The following is an 18,936-nucleotide window of genomic DNA, read 5'->3' as shown; positions in this document are numbered from 1 at the left end:
CTCCTATTGCAGAATCTGATGCATTAGTATGAATGTGAAAAGGACAAGACCAATCAGGTCCTTTAAGCATAGGGGCTTGGGTTAAGGCTCCTTTAAGTTTAGAAAATGCTTCTTCACATGTTGTTGTCCATTCAAACTCAACATCTTTTGTTAAGAGAGAATGCATAGGTCTTGCCATCTTACTGAAGTCCTTGATAAATCTCCTATAGTACCCTGCATGGCCTAAATTTTTTTTTACATCCTTCTGTTTTGCGGGGGCAGGAAGATCAAGTATTACCTCAATTTTGGCTGGATCAACTTGAATACCTGATTGAGAAATATGATGCCCTAACACTATTCCTTCCTGCATCATCATGAAGCATTTTTCACTGTTTAGGGACAAATTACGATCCTCACACTGCTGCAACACTTTGGCAAGATTTTGCATTGCTTCCTTAAAGGTGGCTCCATAAGCAGTAAAATCATCCATGTAAATTTCCATACAATCATAAGATATATCTAAGAATATGCAGAGGACAACCCTTTGAAAGGTTGCAGGAGCATTGCATAGACCAAAAGGGAGAACTAAATAGGCATATCTTCCCCAAGGGCAAGTGAAGGTGGTTTTTTCCTGGTCTTCAGGAACTATTATGATTTGATTATAACCACTAAACCCATCCAAAAATGAAAAGTATTGCTTACCTGCTAGAGAATCTAATACTTGATCTATGAATGGAAGTGGAAAGTGATCCCTTTTGGTAGCAGTGTTGAGCTCCCTATAGTCCACACAAACTCTCCATTTTCTTCCTTTCTTTGGAACTATAACCAGTGGAGAAACCCATTGACTGTCTAAAATCGGGTAAATGAATCTTGCATTAAGCAACTTTTTTAGTTCCTCCTTAACTATTTCCCTTAGTGCAAGATTAATCCGTCGCTGAGGTTGTTTGGTTTACAATCCTCTCTGATATAAATTCTATGGGTACACAATGTAGGATTTAATCCCTTCATGTCATGATAATCCCATGCGAAGGCTTGTTTTTGGGCTTTGAGTAATCTTATTAATGACAACCTTTGGTCTATTGTAAGTTGACTATTAACATTCAGATTCCTTCCTTAAGCAACCTCTACTTGAGTGACTAACTCAACATTATATATTTTAGATAAACAAGAGGTTTGGATTTCCTGCGGTAATAAGGTATGAAATATGTCTGTGGCTGCAGGAAATCCTAAAGAAACTGCAGACGAAAGAAGAATATGCAAAGGACTTGCTGGTATACTAGATGACTATTGAGCTGCTCCATAATGATTTCCTATGATGTTAGAGAGTACTGTATCATCTTCTTGAAGTTCTATGAATGGTTCCCTGGTTAACATCATTAGTTGCTGAACAAAATTAATTTCCTCTGCTTATTCTCCTATATATGGCCATACTACTTGCTCTTTATCAAGTTGCGGTTGTGCTGGAGAATAAAGTGCAAGAGTTTTAGTAGTGATACCATCTGAAATGGTCATGCCCCCTGATCTGCAACCTATGTATGCATCAAATGTAGCAAGCCAAGGTCTTCCCAAAATGATTGGATATCCACCCAATGTTGCCTTAGGAGAGAGTATTATAAAATCAACTGGATATTCCCAAGAATCTAGTGTGACAATAATATCCTCAACCATTCCTTCAAGTTGGCCAATAGAGCTATCAGCAAGCTGTAGGACCGTTGGGGTAGATCTAAGACTAGTAATACTAAGTTATTGCATGATATCCTTGGTCATCACATTTATGGCTGCTCCTACGTCTATCAAGGCATTTTTAATTTGAGTTCCATTAATAACTACCTTCACAATCGAACTACCTAGGTCAGAATATTCAGGGACAACAACTTTTCCTAACATAATATCAACCAATTGCCCTACTACATGTACTGTTTTGGGGTCCTTTTTCTTGCATATAGGTTTTTTTAGACATGCCTCTTTAATAGCTTTTCCATATATGGGAATATCCTTAATAGCTCAAAACATTGGAATCTTTACACATATATGTTTTAATTGATCAATAAGATCAAAAGCTATGTCATCTTGCTGCCTAGACACTTCTACCTGTAATCTTTAAGGAAATGGGGGACTTCTAACAGGTGTGCCTGGAGTCTCAGATTGATGTACCTACTCAGGGTTTCCAGGTTGATCAGGTGTGGTATCTTGAGCAACCTCCTCAGATGGTAATTGTTATAACTAGAGGAGATGGGGTAGGCAGAGTTGTTCCTGACCGTAAGTGGATATCACTTATATCAAGAGAATATGCAAGATACTAATTAGGATCAGTTGAAAAAACTTGTTGTTGTTGCTGAGGTTTGTTATTTGGATTTGGCAGAGGTTGTGTTGGCAGTTGAGTTGGCTTGGGTGGAGTAGCATTAGAAGTTGGCAGCACTAAAGCCAGTTGTTGGGACTGTTGTTGTGGCTACAGGAAACTTGATGATCGGTTTGCCCATTGCTAACCTCCCCTCCATTACGGTGACTGTTGCCAATTACCTTGAGGTGGTGACCAATTCCCTTGTGGTTGCTGCCATTGAGAGGAAGGACTCTGATAATTGGGCTAAGGGTTTTGAGAGTTATTCCAAGACTGAGGAGTATAATTTCCAAAATTTTGGGGGTATGGAGGTTGCCACTGATTATATTATGCATTGAAGTTCATATAAGGATTAGGAAAAGATAATGGATCTTGTGGCATACCTTGTCTTGGAGGCCAAGGCCTTCATTGTGCAACATAAAAGAGTTGTTCATCATCTCCATAGACTAGCTTGAAATCTGGGGAAGCCTGCTAGCTGTCAATTTTAGCTAGGAGTTTACATTTGCAGTCCCTCTTCTTTTACCGACAGTGAGGACAAAACTCAGCAAGCATGGCCTTTGCTTCCTCATCCTTCTTTCTTTCTTGAAGTGTATCCAACTGAGTATCCATATTGTTAATAATATCCTCTTTAAAGTCTTTTAACAAATGAGTTATCTCCATCCTTTAAACTGTTGTAGATGTCTTTGCAATTGAAGAACCATGCTTATAGTGTCTTCCCTTCTTGGTTGAGGCTCTGAAATATTTTTGACAGATTTCTTGATGTCATCCCATTGAACTTGAGCAATGTCTCCTCCTCCCATGAGGTCTAATGAGTCAACACAATCTTCATCAATTCCCCTTACAAAAATCAACTTCATGGATTCTTCACTCAAGGTGCTATGCTTGGAATTTCTGACACTAAACAAAAACCTCTCCAGATAATCTTCCAGACTCTCATCTTCTTTTTATGCCATCTAGAAGATATCATCACCATGTCGGTCCATTCCCCTACAATAATATTTGTACTTATCCAAGAAGTTTGTCTTCATTTCATCCCAGGTAGTGATTACATCTCTACCTAGACTCATAAACCATTTCAGAGCAACTTCTTTCAAAGTAGCAGGGAATAACTTGAGTTTATGGGCGTCAGTGGTATAGTCATAACTTCTATAGAGGATGTCAAATTCAAACAGAAAGGTATCTGGATCTTCTGTCACCAAGCCATGAAATTTTGGAAGAGAAGAGGCTGGTATATTCTTTAAATTTGCATTATCATGCTAGTAAGGAATAGGAAACTCAAATGTTGGGTTTGCAGGCAGAGGTGGAGGATTTGTTGCCATTGTTCCCTGATAAAGAACCAAAAGTCAGATGTTTTGCTCAGGGGGTTCGTTTAAGAAGTCTAGGTCTCCTTCCGACAAATAAAAAACACCTCTATTTCGCACAAAAGTTTCTGCAAAAGGGTTTACTTCTGGTGCTTGATTTGATCTTATGTCTCGAGTGGAATGCGAGGGAAAAAATCTTCCTAATGCATCTCTTCTCCTTCTATGCATACAGATTTAATGAAGAAATTCAAATAACTAACTAAGAAAACTTAAAACTAATGGTTACAACAGGTTCTTAGTTTGGCACCATCCCCGACGACAATGCCAAAAATGTTGGTCCTCACAACTGGAATGGCAACTAGGTAATAAAAACATAATTCAGGGATTGGACATCCTTACTGAACAACTAGCTTTCCTGTAGCAAAGACATTTACTTTATCAACCAGGGATGTAAACTTGAAACGGGCCAACATTGTATGTGCACTAAGTTCATATTGCAACCATTCTATCCTACTGCAGGAAAGGGAATTTTCTGAAATAAATGCGCAAAAACATAATGAACTAATACTTAATCAGAACTCACAACTGAAAATAACTTAAGCAACTTCTACCAAATGATAATGTTCTAGCAAGCGGGTAGAAACTACTCTGCCGCTATGGCTGTAGGAACTATTTCCAGTGGTTGGAGGAACAGTCAAATGCCAAAACAACAACTATTGCAAGATGAAAATTAACTGAAAAACACAAAGGACTACTCACCAAGTGGGCCCCCTTGAGTGAGTATATCCAAAACTTCTTAGATTGCAACTGTTAAGTTTAAAATAACATTGATTTTTTTAATTCCAAATTGACTGTGAAAATACATAAGTCTAAAAGTTGTGTATTGCAAATTCTATGGTCGTTCTCCTCTTGGTGAGAGGAGATAAAGACCTTTTATTTATATGGAAACTTATAACAGATTCCTAACTAATCAAGCCACGAATAGGCGAACATGTTTTATTATACTAAAGAAGAAGTCAACGCAGGAAAACAAAACAACATCTGCCCTGTAACTAAGAAGATATATCATGACTTGCTTCCTAGATCTAAGCTCCACTAATAACAATTATAAATGTCTCATAAACCATTTTGCTGAAGAAATGGTCAAGTGGCTTCGATCTTCTTCAACGCTGCTTTTCTTTGACTGGGTTTGCATCGTGGCGGGATGCTTGGTGTTCCTCTAAACTGCCAGCTTAGTCTTTCCTTCTTATCCGACCATGCATCATGATGTTAACATGCACAATAAGCATGTGTATACACTAATGTTAACTTGACATAAATTAAACCATACTTAAGATTGATTTAGATATTTTGCATAGATGAACCATTTAGAAACCAGTATATGACAACCTTAAGTATCAGACAAATCAGTTCCAGAAACACTTAAAAGGCATTATCTAGGAGAGTATCCTGATCCAAATATCATCTAAACACAAGACCTAGGAAGGAATACTATGACAAAAATCTATCAAAACAGAGCCATTATTTAGGCTCATCAGGTGTTACAGAGTGAAATAGGTCTAAAATTGCCCATACTATCCACTGTCTCCTTTTTGGGGATAAGAGCTAAGAAAGTGTGGTTTATCTCTTTAAGAATTCTACCAATCCACCTTGCACCTTCCAAAGCTTCCATTGATTCATCACCTATAATATGCCAACACTTTTGGAAGAAACAAGCCAAGAAACTGTCTGGGCCAGGCGCCTTGTCAAGGTGGAATTGGAACAGGGCCTCTTCTATCTCTAACTTGGTAAACTCTCGGTTAAGAAGTAAGTTTTGATTATCATTGATGATTTTGGGAATATTGTTGATCAGACTGGTCTAAGTTGTCAAATCTGAGATAAGTTCCTTGCTTAGTAAGTTCTGAAAAAAGGAGACCGCCTCAAATGCTATACTTTAAGGGTCATCTAATAAAACCCCACCCTCACTTCTAATATTGGTTAATTTATTAACTTTGTTCATACTTTTTGCGGTAGCATGAAAAAACTTGGTATTTTGATCTCCTTCCAAAATCCAAGTCACCCTAGACTTTTGTCTCCAATAACATTCTTCCTTTGACAAAATTTCTTCCTGTCTGCGAAGAAGTTCTTTTTCAAGCAAAAAATTATTTTGATCCATGCCTTCCCTAATAACTTTGTTAAGTTGTGCTAAAGTTGTTTCTGTATCCCTTTTAATGACAAAGATATCTCCAAACTTGTCCTTATTCCAATTAATAAGTTTGCTCTTAACGTATTTAATTTTGGTAACAAAACAGTATAATTTCGATCCCAATACTTCTACTTCTTTCCACCAAGTTCCAATGTTTTCCATAAAAGACTCATCCTTTATCCATATTTTTTCAAATTTGAAAGGACACCTCTTAGGCTTAACATTTTCCTCAATGGTTAATTGAACTGGGAAGTGATCAGAGCCCGAGATGGGTAGAATTAAGGCCTTAAAGATATAATTGAAGGTTAAAATATCACCTCTGAATAGAAACCTATCTAATCGTTCTGCTATGTTACTAAAACCTTGCCTTCTATTATTCCAAGTAAATATGCCATTATCTATTTTTATGTCTAGCATATTGTGATTATTGATCCAACGTCTGAAATCTACTAAAATTTGGTGTTCTCTTCTTATACCAACTTTTTTTTGGAGATATCAGAGATAGCATTAAAATATCCTCCTAAAAAGCAATTCTACTCCAGATGAGAAGTTAGTACTGATCCAATTTCATTCCACAATATTGCTTTCTCAAGTGTCAAAACAAGCCCGTATACATTAAAAATAATAAAGCTTAAATTGCAGCTCAAAAGTCTGATAGCGACAACCATCCAATTCTTGTTACTGGCTATCAAATTGTTTATGATCTGCCTAGGATCCCATATAATTCCCAAGCCCCCAGAGGCTCCCAACGCAGGTATTGCATCCAATTCTAGAAGACCCAATTTCTTCCTGAAGATTCCGATTTTCAATTGACTAAGTTTCATTTCCTAGATTAAGGCTATATCTATTTTTGAAGAAAAAATGCAACGCTTTAGAATGCATTGCTTGTTAGGGGCATTTAGGCCCCTAAAATTCCATGTTAGGACCTTCATGTCTGTGTGGGAAGGAACTTCCCCTTCCCTGCATTCATGATTGATGTTATTTTTGCTTTCCTGAAGGCTTCCCCTGCCATATTTTTGAGTTCAACTATGGATTTCCTTCCTTTTTTCTTTGGAATTAAACCACAATCAGATTTAGTTTTATTTCCCAAACAAGGACCTAACCCTAACTTGACCTCACTTAAGGCGTTGCCCTCAACTCCAGGGGACTGGCATCCAAGGGGAGTAGCCTCATCTTCATTTATGTTAGTGAATTGGTTGAAAGGACAACCCATCCCAAATGTAGGGTCCAGATCATTCATCACCTGGTCATTATCCATACTCTTACTAAATTCCATTTGTTGATCAAGTAAGTTCAACTGCTCTTGCACATCCACTTTGAATTCTTCTGCACCTATTAACAAACTTTGAAGTTTTGCTTTACTATTGAGGTGGTTAATCTTAACGTCATCATTCCTATTAAGGCTTTGAGCTTCTTCACCTGAGAATCCTAAAGGAATATCTTGATTGATGCCTTCACCCAGATTTTGTGCTTGAGCCTCAGAAATGTCCAACCCTAGTTGAGGAGAAGGCAAGGGATTAACTCCTTCCCACTTAGGTTTGTCCAATTCTTGACTCATTTCCAACCCCAACAAAACTGTTTCATTTAAAGGATTTTCCTTGAATACCCTGTTGTCGAACTGGGGAAGATGACTCTTTCCTGATTTCTGAGATAAGGATACTACGGGCACCGAAAGGATATCATCATGGGATTCCAGATAGAAACCACCTTTGTTTTCCATGAAATTAACGATGATTCCAGGGAATATTTGTGGTTCCGTTTTGACCTGATTGGACTCTTCAATCCCAGATTCTTTAATTATAATATCTGATATATCAATGGCCCCATTATAAAGCGATGGATTAATAGTCCAAGATCCTCGACTTGATAAAATGTTTGCCAGATCAAAAGATTTAACATTTGATTTTAATTCTATAAGCAATTTTATATGTTTGAATTGGTCTTCCCTATCAAGACCTTCACATCCAATGTAGGTGCCCAATTTTTTCCCTATAATTTCTAAAATTTGGGGGAAATGATATTCTACAAGGAGAGGGCCCAAATCCACCCATCTCCGGATCTTACTAGGCCTAAAAGCATTCAGATCAAAATTCGGATACCATTCCATAAAAGAAAAGCAATGCCCCTGAAATAATCTAACTTTGCTCGAAAGAATATCTTTTTAGTGTTTGAATTCTTACACAAAATGATTAAAACATCATTGTCAAGATGAGAAATACTTACCTCTTGGGGGAACCACGAATACCACCAATCAATTGCCTCCCGGGCCTAGAAATCCTTACCGTTCCATTTAACCAGAAGCCCTAGCTTGTAATATAGATTCCCCATTGGATTAAGCATTCTTGAGGGTAATTTGACTGTATTATTGGCTTTTGGTTGAGAAACTGGTTCCTTGTTATTAGCAATTTTGGAAGGAAAAACCCTTTTTTTCCCCAGATGGACTACATTCGAGCTTGAAACCGGAGGATACCCCAGATTCTAGCCTTTGTTTGGCCCAGTTTTCTTATTAATTTTACTAGCTTTGTTGTTAAAGGGTTTAACGACCTCAACATTGGATTTTAGGTGGTTAATCAGATGAGACGAGGCACATTTATCCACCCAAACCCCATTTTCAAACACCTATTGAGGGCGATGAATGATATTAGGGCTAGATTTTGGGAGATTCACAGTTGAGGATATTTTGAACTTGCTTCGTTATGTTACTGAATCATACCATGAATTTCTAGGGTAGACAAAATGCCCTTTAATTGAGAAATTTCGACAGGGATCGAAATGACCTTGTAGAGCCTAGATGTTATTCCTTCTTTTCTGTTTCTTGCTAACCACAGTCGACCAATCCCCACAGGTGTCGCTCCAGGAGGGAGCTGCTTTGTGAAAATGGTATTGCGTTATTCGCACATTTTCGCATCGAATTAGGTTATGTGGTTTTTTTATTTCATCAATGATTCAATTGTGTATCTTAGAAACAAAAATCATAATATTTATTAACACTTAATAAATTTGACAAAATAAATATTTTACACTCTCTTAAATAAATTGAAAATAGATTGTGTAGACTCCATAACAACACACAATATCCCTTAATCTCAAAAACACGTGAATACAAATAGATTATTGGCCAATATTAAAAATGTGGGAGAACATGATAACTATTATAAAAAAATACTCTCCTATATAATTAACTATATGTATAATACAATATGAGACCAGCTAAATGTAAAAAAAAAATAAATTTTGAATTTTTTTAAATAGCCCCTCAATGGATCATAGATTTGCTAAATTACAAACTTTGTGGTTGACATCATTACTTTGACATCTTAACAAAAGTTCAAGTTTGCAAAATATTAAAGAAATTAAAATAATATTACTATATTTGTTAAAGTAAAATTAATATTAAAACCAAAGCATAAAATGTCTCCACATGCACAGCGAGGGCGGCCCGTGAGGGCATCGGCTTGGTGGGGCCCAAACACATTACACTAAAAATATGCCGTTCAATTAAAACATACAAATGCTATTCTGGATGTATACTCAATGTATATCCATCCATCACGTATAAATGAATTTGTTAGCACCCCATGTGAGTTTGCCTTCTTTTGCTCGGCGTGGTTAAGGAAAACCCTTATTTTATACATACAAGAGCGACGACTTGTTGCAGGGAGCAACAGAGTGAGGGGATACTTGTGTATATATATTTACTCAGAGATATACTGTGTGTATATCACCGACCTATGTGTTTGGCTTTTATGAAGCATTAATAAGCGCTTGAAAAGTGTCTGGGAAAAGGTCTTCAGGCTCTGAAATATGTGTGCAGGAATTCCAAGGGTTTGGGAGTGAATATATAAAAATTTATCGTCTGTGGACGGAAAAAAGGTACGTGCTATATTAGATTTTTGAATTTATCTTTTTGTCTTTTGGTTTTTGAACTTATGTAATCTGGACTTTTGTATGGGATTTGAACTAGAAGTCATAAATTCATAACAGTTGATGTTTTCCCTAGGGTTCCAGTATGTATTGTACTGTTAGAACTAAAAAATAATTCTGTAAAAATGATGTCCTTCGAGCCTAAATTGACATACGGAATTTTCACTTTGATTCATATTTTTCCCTCAAATTTCACACAATTATGGGGAGTAGTGAGGACAAAAGGTTTATAATGTTTTAGCCAGGGATAGAGCGTGCACTTTACTGCGAACAAGAAAGCAAATCCGTTAGTTATTGAAAGAATTTGCCTTCCGAGATTAATATTAAAAGTGTTTCAAGAATCTGTTAGTTGTGGAAAGAATTGGTCTTTCAAAAAAGTGTTAGTTGTGGAAAGAAATGGTCTTTCAGAAACACGTAAAGTTGTAGAAAGAATTGGCCTTACAAGAATCTGTCAGCATTGAAAGGAATTAGGCTTTTGAAATTAAGTTGACCACGGTGCTGTAGGTATTCTTTTTATTCGAAGTTATTTCAAGAATCTCGTTGTTGTGGAAAAAATTGGCACTTTCTAAATCTGTTAGTCGTGGTAAGAAATTGCCTTTTGAGATTAATCTGACTTTCAACGTTATGTGGAAATAATTGGTATTTTGAGATTGATTTAACCTTCGTGTTGTATTTCAAAAGCTTCTGTTTACTTTTTGTGATGATGTCCACTGTTAACTGCATAGAAATTAAAGGATGTCATGTGGAATTATAAGTAAATTTTTTTAACTAGGGTTTCAGTGTGCACTGTACGTGAAAGAAGAGAACTTTTTTAACTATTGTAGAACAAATTGACCTTTTATGTGTCAACTTGACTGATTTTAATTTTTTTTGAGGTTCTTTCCTTCTGTTGTAAACTGAACAGAACTCAAGGGTGTAATGATATTCTATATAATTTAAGTAGGGTTTCAATCTGCATTGTTCTTGGAACAAGAGAAAAATTGTGAGTTATGGATCAAAGTGGTATGTTGAATTTAATTTGATTTTGTGTCGAATATAAATATTGCAGTTCAATTTTTTTGGTGTTTTTTATTTTTTCCTTATGTTGTAAAGTTTATAGAATTAAATGGGTGTAAATATAATTATATGTTTTGAAAAAGGTTTTAGTCTGCAGCGTGCACAATGTGGGGAACGAGAAAAATTAGTGTTTAGTCTGGGAGAAAATGCCTTGTTGATTTCAAATTTGTAAATTACAGTTCATTGTTTTGGCTGTGTCTTTGGTAAGTTGTTGTAAACTATATACAAAATTCAAGAATAGTGATAAATTAATTATTAGATGTTTTACCTAGGGATTCTGTCTGCACTGTATTTGAGATGTTAAAAATCTTTTTGATGCCGAAAAATTGGCCTGATGAGTTTAATTTGACCTTTTTTCTGTAATTTATATGTTGTAGCTCAATATTTTTTTTTTCAAGGTTTTATACTATACAGAAGTGAATTGGAATTGTGATAAATTGTAATGTTATGTGTTTTAGCTAGGGTTTCAATCTGCAATTTACTTGGTATGAGGAGAAAATATGTCAGTGCTGGGAAAAATGGCTTTTTTGAGTTGAATTTGATGTCCCTGTTGTATAATGATACAGTTCAATTTGTTTGTTAGTTTTATGTTTTGTTAAACTGTACAAAACCCAACAGGCATAATTATAGAATCTAACATTAGGTTTTCACCTTGTGCTTTTGATGGGATTTTACTGTGGACCAGAAAAAACCTGATAGTGTTGAAAAAATGACTTTTTTGATTTTAATTTTGGAAGATCCCCATTCAATTTTTCCTGAATATTTTTTACTCAATATTAAATCTTACTAATTGTGCTTAAATTCTGTACTGCTGTCAGTAGGGTTTCAGTTTGTAGGTTTATCATAGTTTGCTGTTTGTGTTTGTCATATAATTTGCATATGCATAGGTACAACAGAAATAGAGCAGAAGTTTGGCACATATTAGACACAGTAAAAGCATACAAGAAACTCACTCTAATGGAGAATGTTATACAATATGGAGATGCCAAAACTTTATCATCCTAATCCACGCCAAGCAAGAAGGCATTCACACTTACATAAAACAAGAAGCAGCCAGCACTTTGTTCATTATTTCCACACTCCAGCAACTCATAAATGGAGTCAAACTGTTACTTGCAGATATTCTGTAGCTGATTGCAGGGTATGGCAGCATTAGCACTCTTCCAACTCATCATTCCAGAAAGTCACCTTCTCAGCTATTGCAACAAATGTATAATCATCCAAACTCACCCAGCACTGATATAATGCCAAATGATCAACTGCTGCAGGACTGGTAAACGGATCTTAGCATTGACAAGTCTGAGTATGAACTGTTCAGTCCCAAACAAAATGTGTGGCTCTTGGTATTAGCCTCTAATCATGGAATAAACTTCACCACTTAACTCATAATAGTGAAGAATTGACTCAGAAGTCTTCAAACAGTGTTAAAGAGCCAAAGAATGGACTGGAACAGGTCTGTAATAGAGCACTGGTTACACAGAAGCAGCAAAGGTATAAGCCAAGACCTCCAAATGCTCTCTCAGAAGTAATTATTGTTCCCTCACGCCACAAATAAGACTATCAACGATAACCAATGATGTTCCATGAGTATTATGCCAGAGAGAGTAGGTGCGGCAAAACAATAAAATGACCTCCACGCATCAATTATTCTATATTACTTGACTTCAAACCTTTCATGCTGCTACAGGAAGTCTGCGCTCAACTTCATGGCAAGCTCACATAAAACCATGCACAGCACAGAGCGGGAATAGCCACAGTTGGAATCAAATCGTCCAGCAAAGACCAAGCGATGCAAGAAATACTAAGCATCAACCCTTTGAAAGCTAGCCCTCAATTCAACCACATTGCTTGAAGAACAACTCACACCTCCAACAAATGACCTTGTTCAGTCGTCATATGCTATCTTTCCCCATAGGTGACCCAATGTAAGGGCAGAATGCATTAAAACAACCTCCTTGCAGGCCACGAACTCACTCAGGGAATTCATGCAGAGCTGAAGAGGGACGTCCATGACATACATCTAACACATAATCCCCATGCTTCAGAAATATGGAATCTCAAATCAACTTTGACTTCCCAAAGACTTGGGCGGCATCCCATAAATCCCACAAATTATTCAATAAATCTTTTGGTGTATTCAATAAATTCATTCCATGCCAAAAAGTAAATACTTGAGCCAAGAAATAATTTCCGCCATTTAAGCCTATAAGCTGAAAGCTCATAATGGATCGACCAACATTATTGTTTCTTCTAATATTGTTCCCTTTAAACAATTTTTCTTTTAATTACTATTGCCAAATAAAGATTGAAGCGGGTAAACTCCTCTCTAAATGCCTATCTTAAAAGAATCACCAAACTCCATAAAGGCGTCCCAAAGCAAAAAGAGATAATATTTGTTCTGAAAATCAAACCTCTTTTACCATACTTCTCTGAGAAATAAATCTTTATTTTTGAAGTACCTTAATACTGAAGATGTGCTCAATATTTTTGAAATTTGTCTTCGAAGAAGACTTAACCAATTTTGCTGTTGAAGTTCAAGTGTGAATCCTGGAATAAATCCACCCAAAAGATGGAATTAGGTTTTCGTCCAATCCATGAAAACCCAAGGGTTTCCGTTCTAGGGCTTATTGAACTAAAATCTAAAGCTCTCCAGCTCTCCAAGAGAAATTAATAAAACCAAGGATAGCAAATGACTTACTCAATTCTCCTTTTTTAACCTTCCCCGGAACTTTCCAGAAAGAATATAATTTTAATTTTTAATCCATTTTAATAATAAAACGACCTTTAGTAAATATCTATAATATAAATTCACTTAATAAAATAGTTGAGAAGTATTTAATTAATTTAATGATTCTTTTAAATAATTAAAATTAGTCGTCTTATAATTTATTAATTATTCAACGACTTAATTTTAAGTATTTAATTATTTTCGAAGGTCAACAGAAGGGGACAATCCAAATTTGACCCGTGTCATTTTCATACAGTTTATCTGGGAAATTTCTACGTTGGGAAGAACTGGGTTTGAGTCATCAATCATTTTGAATGGAATGATTCATAGATTTGGGAGAACCATTCAGTGACACACAATATCCTTTGGTTGGCAGAAATGTTGTTAGATTGTATTAGATGTTTGAGCTAAACTTTGATTCTTCACTGCACAAGGAACATGATACAAGTTTCAGTTGTGGAAAAGCTGGTCTTTCGAGTTTAATTTTACATTTCTTCTCATCTTTATATATTGTAGATCAAAATTTTGCGAGCTTTTCCTTATATAGTGAGTTATGATATAATATATTATATATTTGATGCTTTAGCTACGATTTTATGCTGCATTGTACTGTGAACAAGAGAGAAACCTGTTAATAGTGGATAATTGAAATTTTAGAAGATGAACTTTTGAGTTTTTAATATGGTTTTCCTTTTGCATTTGTGTGATGCAGTTTAATATTTATTGCTGTTTTTTCACTTTAGGTTGTAAACTGTATAGAATTCAAGGGGAGTAAGGTTATAGTTATTAGTGTTACATGTATTACCAAGGGGTTTCAGTCTGCACTTTACTGGAACTAAAATTATGGAAAGAATGATTGTTTAATTTATTTACTCTTAATGTTGTATGCATGTGTTGCATTTTATCGTTTTTTGCGGGTTTTCTTTGAGTTGTAAACTGTACAGAGATGAAGGGGAGTAATGACAATCTAATGTTAGGGAGGGTTTCAGTCTGGTTTGAAACTCTGAAAAACATCTGTCAGTTGTTGAAAAAATGTTCATTTTAATATTTGTTGCAGTTATTTTTTTTGCACTCATTTTCTTTTAGGTTGTAAAATTTAATAACAGAATTCAAGTGGAGAGGTACAAAATAATAACATCAGATGTTTTAGCTATGTTTCAGTGTATACTGTACTGTGAATGAGAAAGAAATCTAGTTGTAGAAAAGACAGGTCCTCCTCTGTGTTCTATTGTTTTGTGGCTTCTAATGTTGCTAGCTGTACAGAATTCAAAGGTAGTAAAGATAATGTGTAGTGTCAGATGTTTTAGCTAGCGTTTGTCTTTGCTGTACTGTGAATGAGAGAGTAACCTGTCTGTTTTAGGAAAACTGGTAGTTTAAGTCCGATTTGACTTCTGTCTCATATTTACAGTATATACCTTCTAAATCAGTATTTCATTGTTTTGTGGTGGCCGTGTTATTTTTATTTTATAAACTATACAGGATTCAAGGGGAGTAATGGTTAATTATAATAGTAAAATTTTAGAAGGGTTTCTGTCTGCACTGTACATTGAATGAGAACAATATCTCAGCTGTGAAAAAAATGGTCCTTCTAGTTTATTATCCTTTATATCATATTTATACATTTTAACTTAGTTTTGTTTAATTTTGTTTCTTAGTTTGGAAATTTTTTATAAATTTATATTTTTTCTTCAGTTATATTCATGGGGTTCCATTAAGAGGCCCCCAGCCCAACTACAACTTAACACTGTACATATAACAGTATCAATAGCTTAACATCACGACAGAAATGTCACCATCAAGCAATTGCTCTGCAAACTTGACATACACTACCTTACACTTACATAAGCCATATACTGAAACCAAAACATAGACATCTAGAACAGGGCAGAGAATAACACTACAATTAAACACACAAACTTCCATTTACAAGGGCCTATATAACTAGCAGTAACAGAGAATACCCTACCTAGCACATAACAAGAAGAACCTATTGACCATGGCTGCCTGGAGGTTCTGTCTTCCATCACTGAGCAACTCACCCATAAACTCCATTCCCTGACATAGGCCCCACCTCTAACAAGGGTTCAAAAGCTCCTGTTGATGGGATTGCACCATGCACTTTATACCATTTATCACTGACATTCTGTGTGCGGCTTGCCAACAGATCATTTTCCAACAAGGGCATGGTAAAGCTACTTGTCAACTCCAGTGTTCCATTATGAAATGCGATAACCATATGCTGCATTGCCACATCGAGGTCTTGATAGAATTTTTCCAAAATTTTACCATCCACCCTTAATTCATGCACTTCTTCATGCAGCTCAGAATGGATGCTTTGAGTTTTATGCCCTTGGATTGATGCTGCCTTTTGCCTGTTACATGGTATCAGAGCCTTGGGTCACGGGTTCGAGTCTACCTTCAGTGGGTGCTGAAGGCTCAATTGGTGCTGAGGGGGAGATTGTTAACTTGGTGGTCACCACCTCCTTGGAGACCGTGACAAGGCTTAACCGCTTAACGTGGATCGGGTTAAATCTGGTATTTGTATCGAGCATTGATAGTTTGAGTTTTTAGCGCAATGGAAAATGATTCCAACATTACATACCTTGGCTCATCTAAGAATGGGTCATCTTCCACTTTGCCTTCTTCCTTCTTAACCCTAACCAGAAGAGCCATGAGAGAATGACTAATATTTGGATCCACTACTGCTTTTGCTAACATTTGTTTGAATTCTTCCGAAATTATTACATGGGAATAAAAACACCCTGTAGCCGCTAATCCTTCCTTGCCTAAAATAGCCTTTACCAGCTGTATATTGGTTTCATCTTCATGATGAATAATCCTCTTTAAATGCTGATCTGAAACTGGCCCATGCCTGAGCAGGTCCTTAGACTTCTCCCTGTTTGCCATATAGCAGAAATATATCTATCTTCCTTGCAATTGCAAGGTCAACATTGCACAGATCACACAGGAAACACTAGCTACACAATCCACAGATAAGTGACCAGAAACACCATTATACTAATATGAAACCTCCCACTACTAAAACCAAGTGCTTTACACGACGTCTTCCCATACCGAAGCATGTGAGATGCCTGTCCTCATAATATTCCACCTCAAGCCTTGCAACATCTTAACTAATCATAATGACTGTAAGTCACTATATTATATCCTTTTTCTTTAAGAAGGCTAAGAGAGTGCAATCTTTAACATCCCTAATATCTAATAAGGAGAAGTCTTGAAGTAAAGTCCCTTGATTAACTAAGAAGTCGGCCACCTGATTTGAATTCTGCGACAATGAAAGATCTTGAAAAAGGAAAATTTCAAATTCCAATCTCTGAATTTTTCAAAATCGGCTTTAATTTCCAATTCGTGTTGTGTGCTTTTAACACTGCATTGAGCATGACCTGTGAGTCCACTTCAACTTCCATGCTACAATAGACAGCCACATAAATATCCTTGAGGCCCATTAGCAAATCTATCAATTCCACATAGTTGTTCATTCGCTTCCCTATATAAATGGAGGCACCTATCACAAAGCCTCATGCGTTATCTCGCAGCACAGACAAAACTACCAAAATTCAACTTCACCTTTTCACGAGGACCCTGCTATTTCACTTCCTTTCTACACTTGACTTTGACTTTACTCCCTTGAATGGGATATGGTGATAAAACTAAGGGGTAGATTTTGGAAAGAGTTTAAAGTCAATTTATGGTCAGTGGACATCATGAATTATTCATGGCACTGCAATGTGGAGGCCCTAAATTTTTAGATGTCATGTGTTACTCAAATATACTGTAAGAAGGACTAAATGTGTAGATTTTTTTTATCTCCTGCTGGAAAAGCTGTTGGACTAGATACCCTCAAACTGTGACTACCTCATATTTGACCTGCTCTTTAATTTGACTTGGCTCTGAACAATGTACAGGTGTTAGACAATTCGGAGGACTTGATTTCTTGTAGTGAGGTTTTACTTGAATTTACTGTATAAAATTAGAAAATATGTATTAAGGCAAAATTTGTGATGAGTTGGTGTTTTGGTAAGGTCTTATTTTCTTGAAACATACTATACATGGCAGGAAATTCATTCAGTGTTTTGGGCATAATTGGACTAAACGCAAACAAATTATTTTGCAGATAAGAACAAATTGGTTTTCTTTTGCATGTGCTAAGGTTCAGTCAAATGCATGAATGTGGGCAGGTTTGGCAATAGGATTATGAGATTATCCATGTTTTGTGGTGAGCAGCCATGAATTGGAGGGTAGCTCCAGGTTGAATAGAGCCTGGATTTCAGTGTGGCATATATAAAGTGTGGGCATGGCAGAACTGGGTGGACTTTCTGGTTGTATTTCAGTTTCTCAACGTGCTACATTAGAAGAGTACTGGCTCACAAAGATCAAAATTTGAAGTTGCTCCTTTTTGGCAAATGGCTTTAGCTTTTGGCTGCTGGTTTAATGTACTACCATAACTACTGGGTTTTGATGCTTCAAATTTATTTAAGCGGAATTCCTCTATTGTATATTTAACTACTGTGATCCTGTGAGATACTGAGTAATTATCTGATTTTCCAGCAGATAGATCCATCAGATATAGTTGAATGTATTTCGTATCACCCTGGGGTGCGAATACATGCATCCGTATGCTTCTTTTTCTGTTGATGAGTACTCTTGGCAGACAGAAATGTGCAACTGAGAATTTTAAGAGAGACTATTGTCAACGAATTGTCTCATGTGGTTTCTTGCAATGAATACTCTTGATGATTCTTGTAGTATTCTACAGCTCAGAACCAGGTTAAAGCATTGCTTGAAACCGATTGTAATATGTTGGTAATGTAGATATTGAGCAAAGGGTTCTTCTGTTCAATGTGTTTATGAAGGATTGCTTTTAAATATGAGTACTGAGATGGTCGGCACGTCACAAATGGAAGGTGTTCCACGGAGAATTTATCCTTATCTAGGATCAGCATTTTTAATTTCAATGGGGTATATTGATCCTGCAAAGTGGGCAACAGTGATTGAAGGAGGGTCACGTTTTGGGTTTGAGCTTGTTTGGTTGCTGATTCTCTCCAATGTAGTTTCAATTTTATGCCAATCCCTTGCAGCTCGAATTGGGCTGGTAACTGGGAAACATCTTGCTCAGGTATAAATTTCATGCTCTTGGCCATAATCTTCTTTTGAGTTTTATATTATTATTTCATGAGACTGATGTTCATTTTTTCTAGTATTAAGCTGACACTAAGAAACCTGAAATATTCATCTTAAAAATGTTGTGTGATAATGAAATGTGTTTCTCCCTCTTTTTACTATTGTGTTATCACACATATTTTAAGATACAGAACTTTATTGCTTAATGGCCACATCTTCTGTTAAAAGATGAACCTGGAAAATATTTAGAAATCTTGTTTTCATAATTTGATGTGTATTTGTT

The 18,936-nt window shown here is 36.2% G+C and overlaps 1 protein-coding gene across 3 annotated transcripts in view; it reads left to right on the top strand.

Annotated features, from left to right (window-relative positions):
* The first annotated feature begins 9,350 nt into the window (after nt 1–9,350).
* LOC131051360 (ethylene-insensitive protein 2.2) overlaps nt 9,351–18,936 on the top strand; it is a 67,242-nt gene continuing 57,656 nt past the window's right edge. The window contains exons 1-3 of one of the 3 annotated variants that reach the window (XM_057985843.2): nt 9,351–9,676; nt 17,647–17,965; nt 18,081–18,648. In XM_057985843.2, the coding sequence (XP_057841826.1) occupies nt 18,400–18,648 (249 nt within the window). In that variant the 5' untranslated portion in view covers nt 9,351–9,676; nt 17,647–17,965; nt 18,081–18,399. Of the gene's footprint in view, nt 9,677–17,646; nt 18,649–18,936 lie in introns of all 3 variants that reach the window. The other 2 variants (XM_057985842.2, XM_057985841.2) reach the window with 2 other exon arrangements.

This window comes from Cryptomeria japonica, chromosome 11, assembly GCF_030272615.1.
Source record: "Cryptomeria japonica chromosome 11, Sugi_1.0, whole genome shotgun sequence".
Taxonomy (NCBI): domain Eukaryota; kingdom Viridiplantae; phylum Streptophyta; class Pinopsida; order Cupressales; family Cupressaceae; genus Cryptomeria; species Cryptomeria japonica.
The sequence above is the reverse complement of the archived record's forward strand: the minus strand, read 5'-3'. Positions and strand labels throughout refer to the sequence as shown.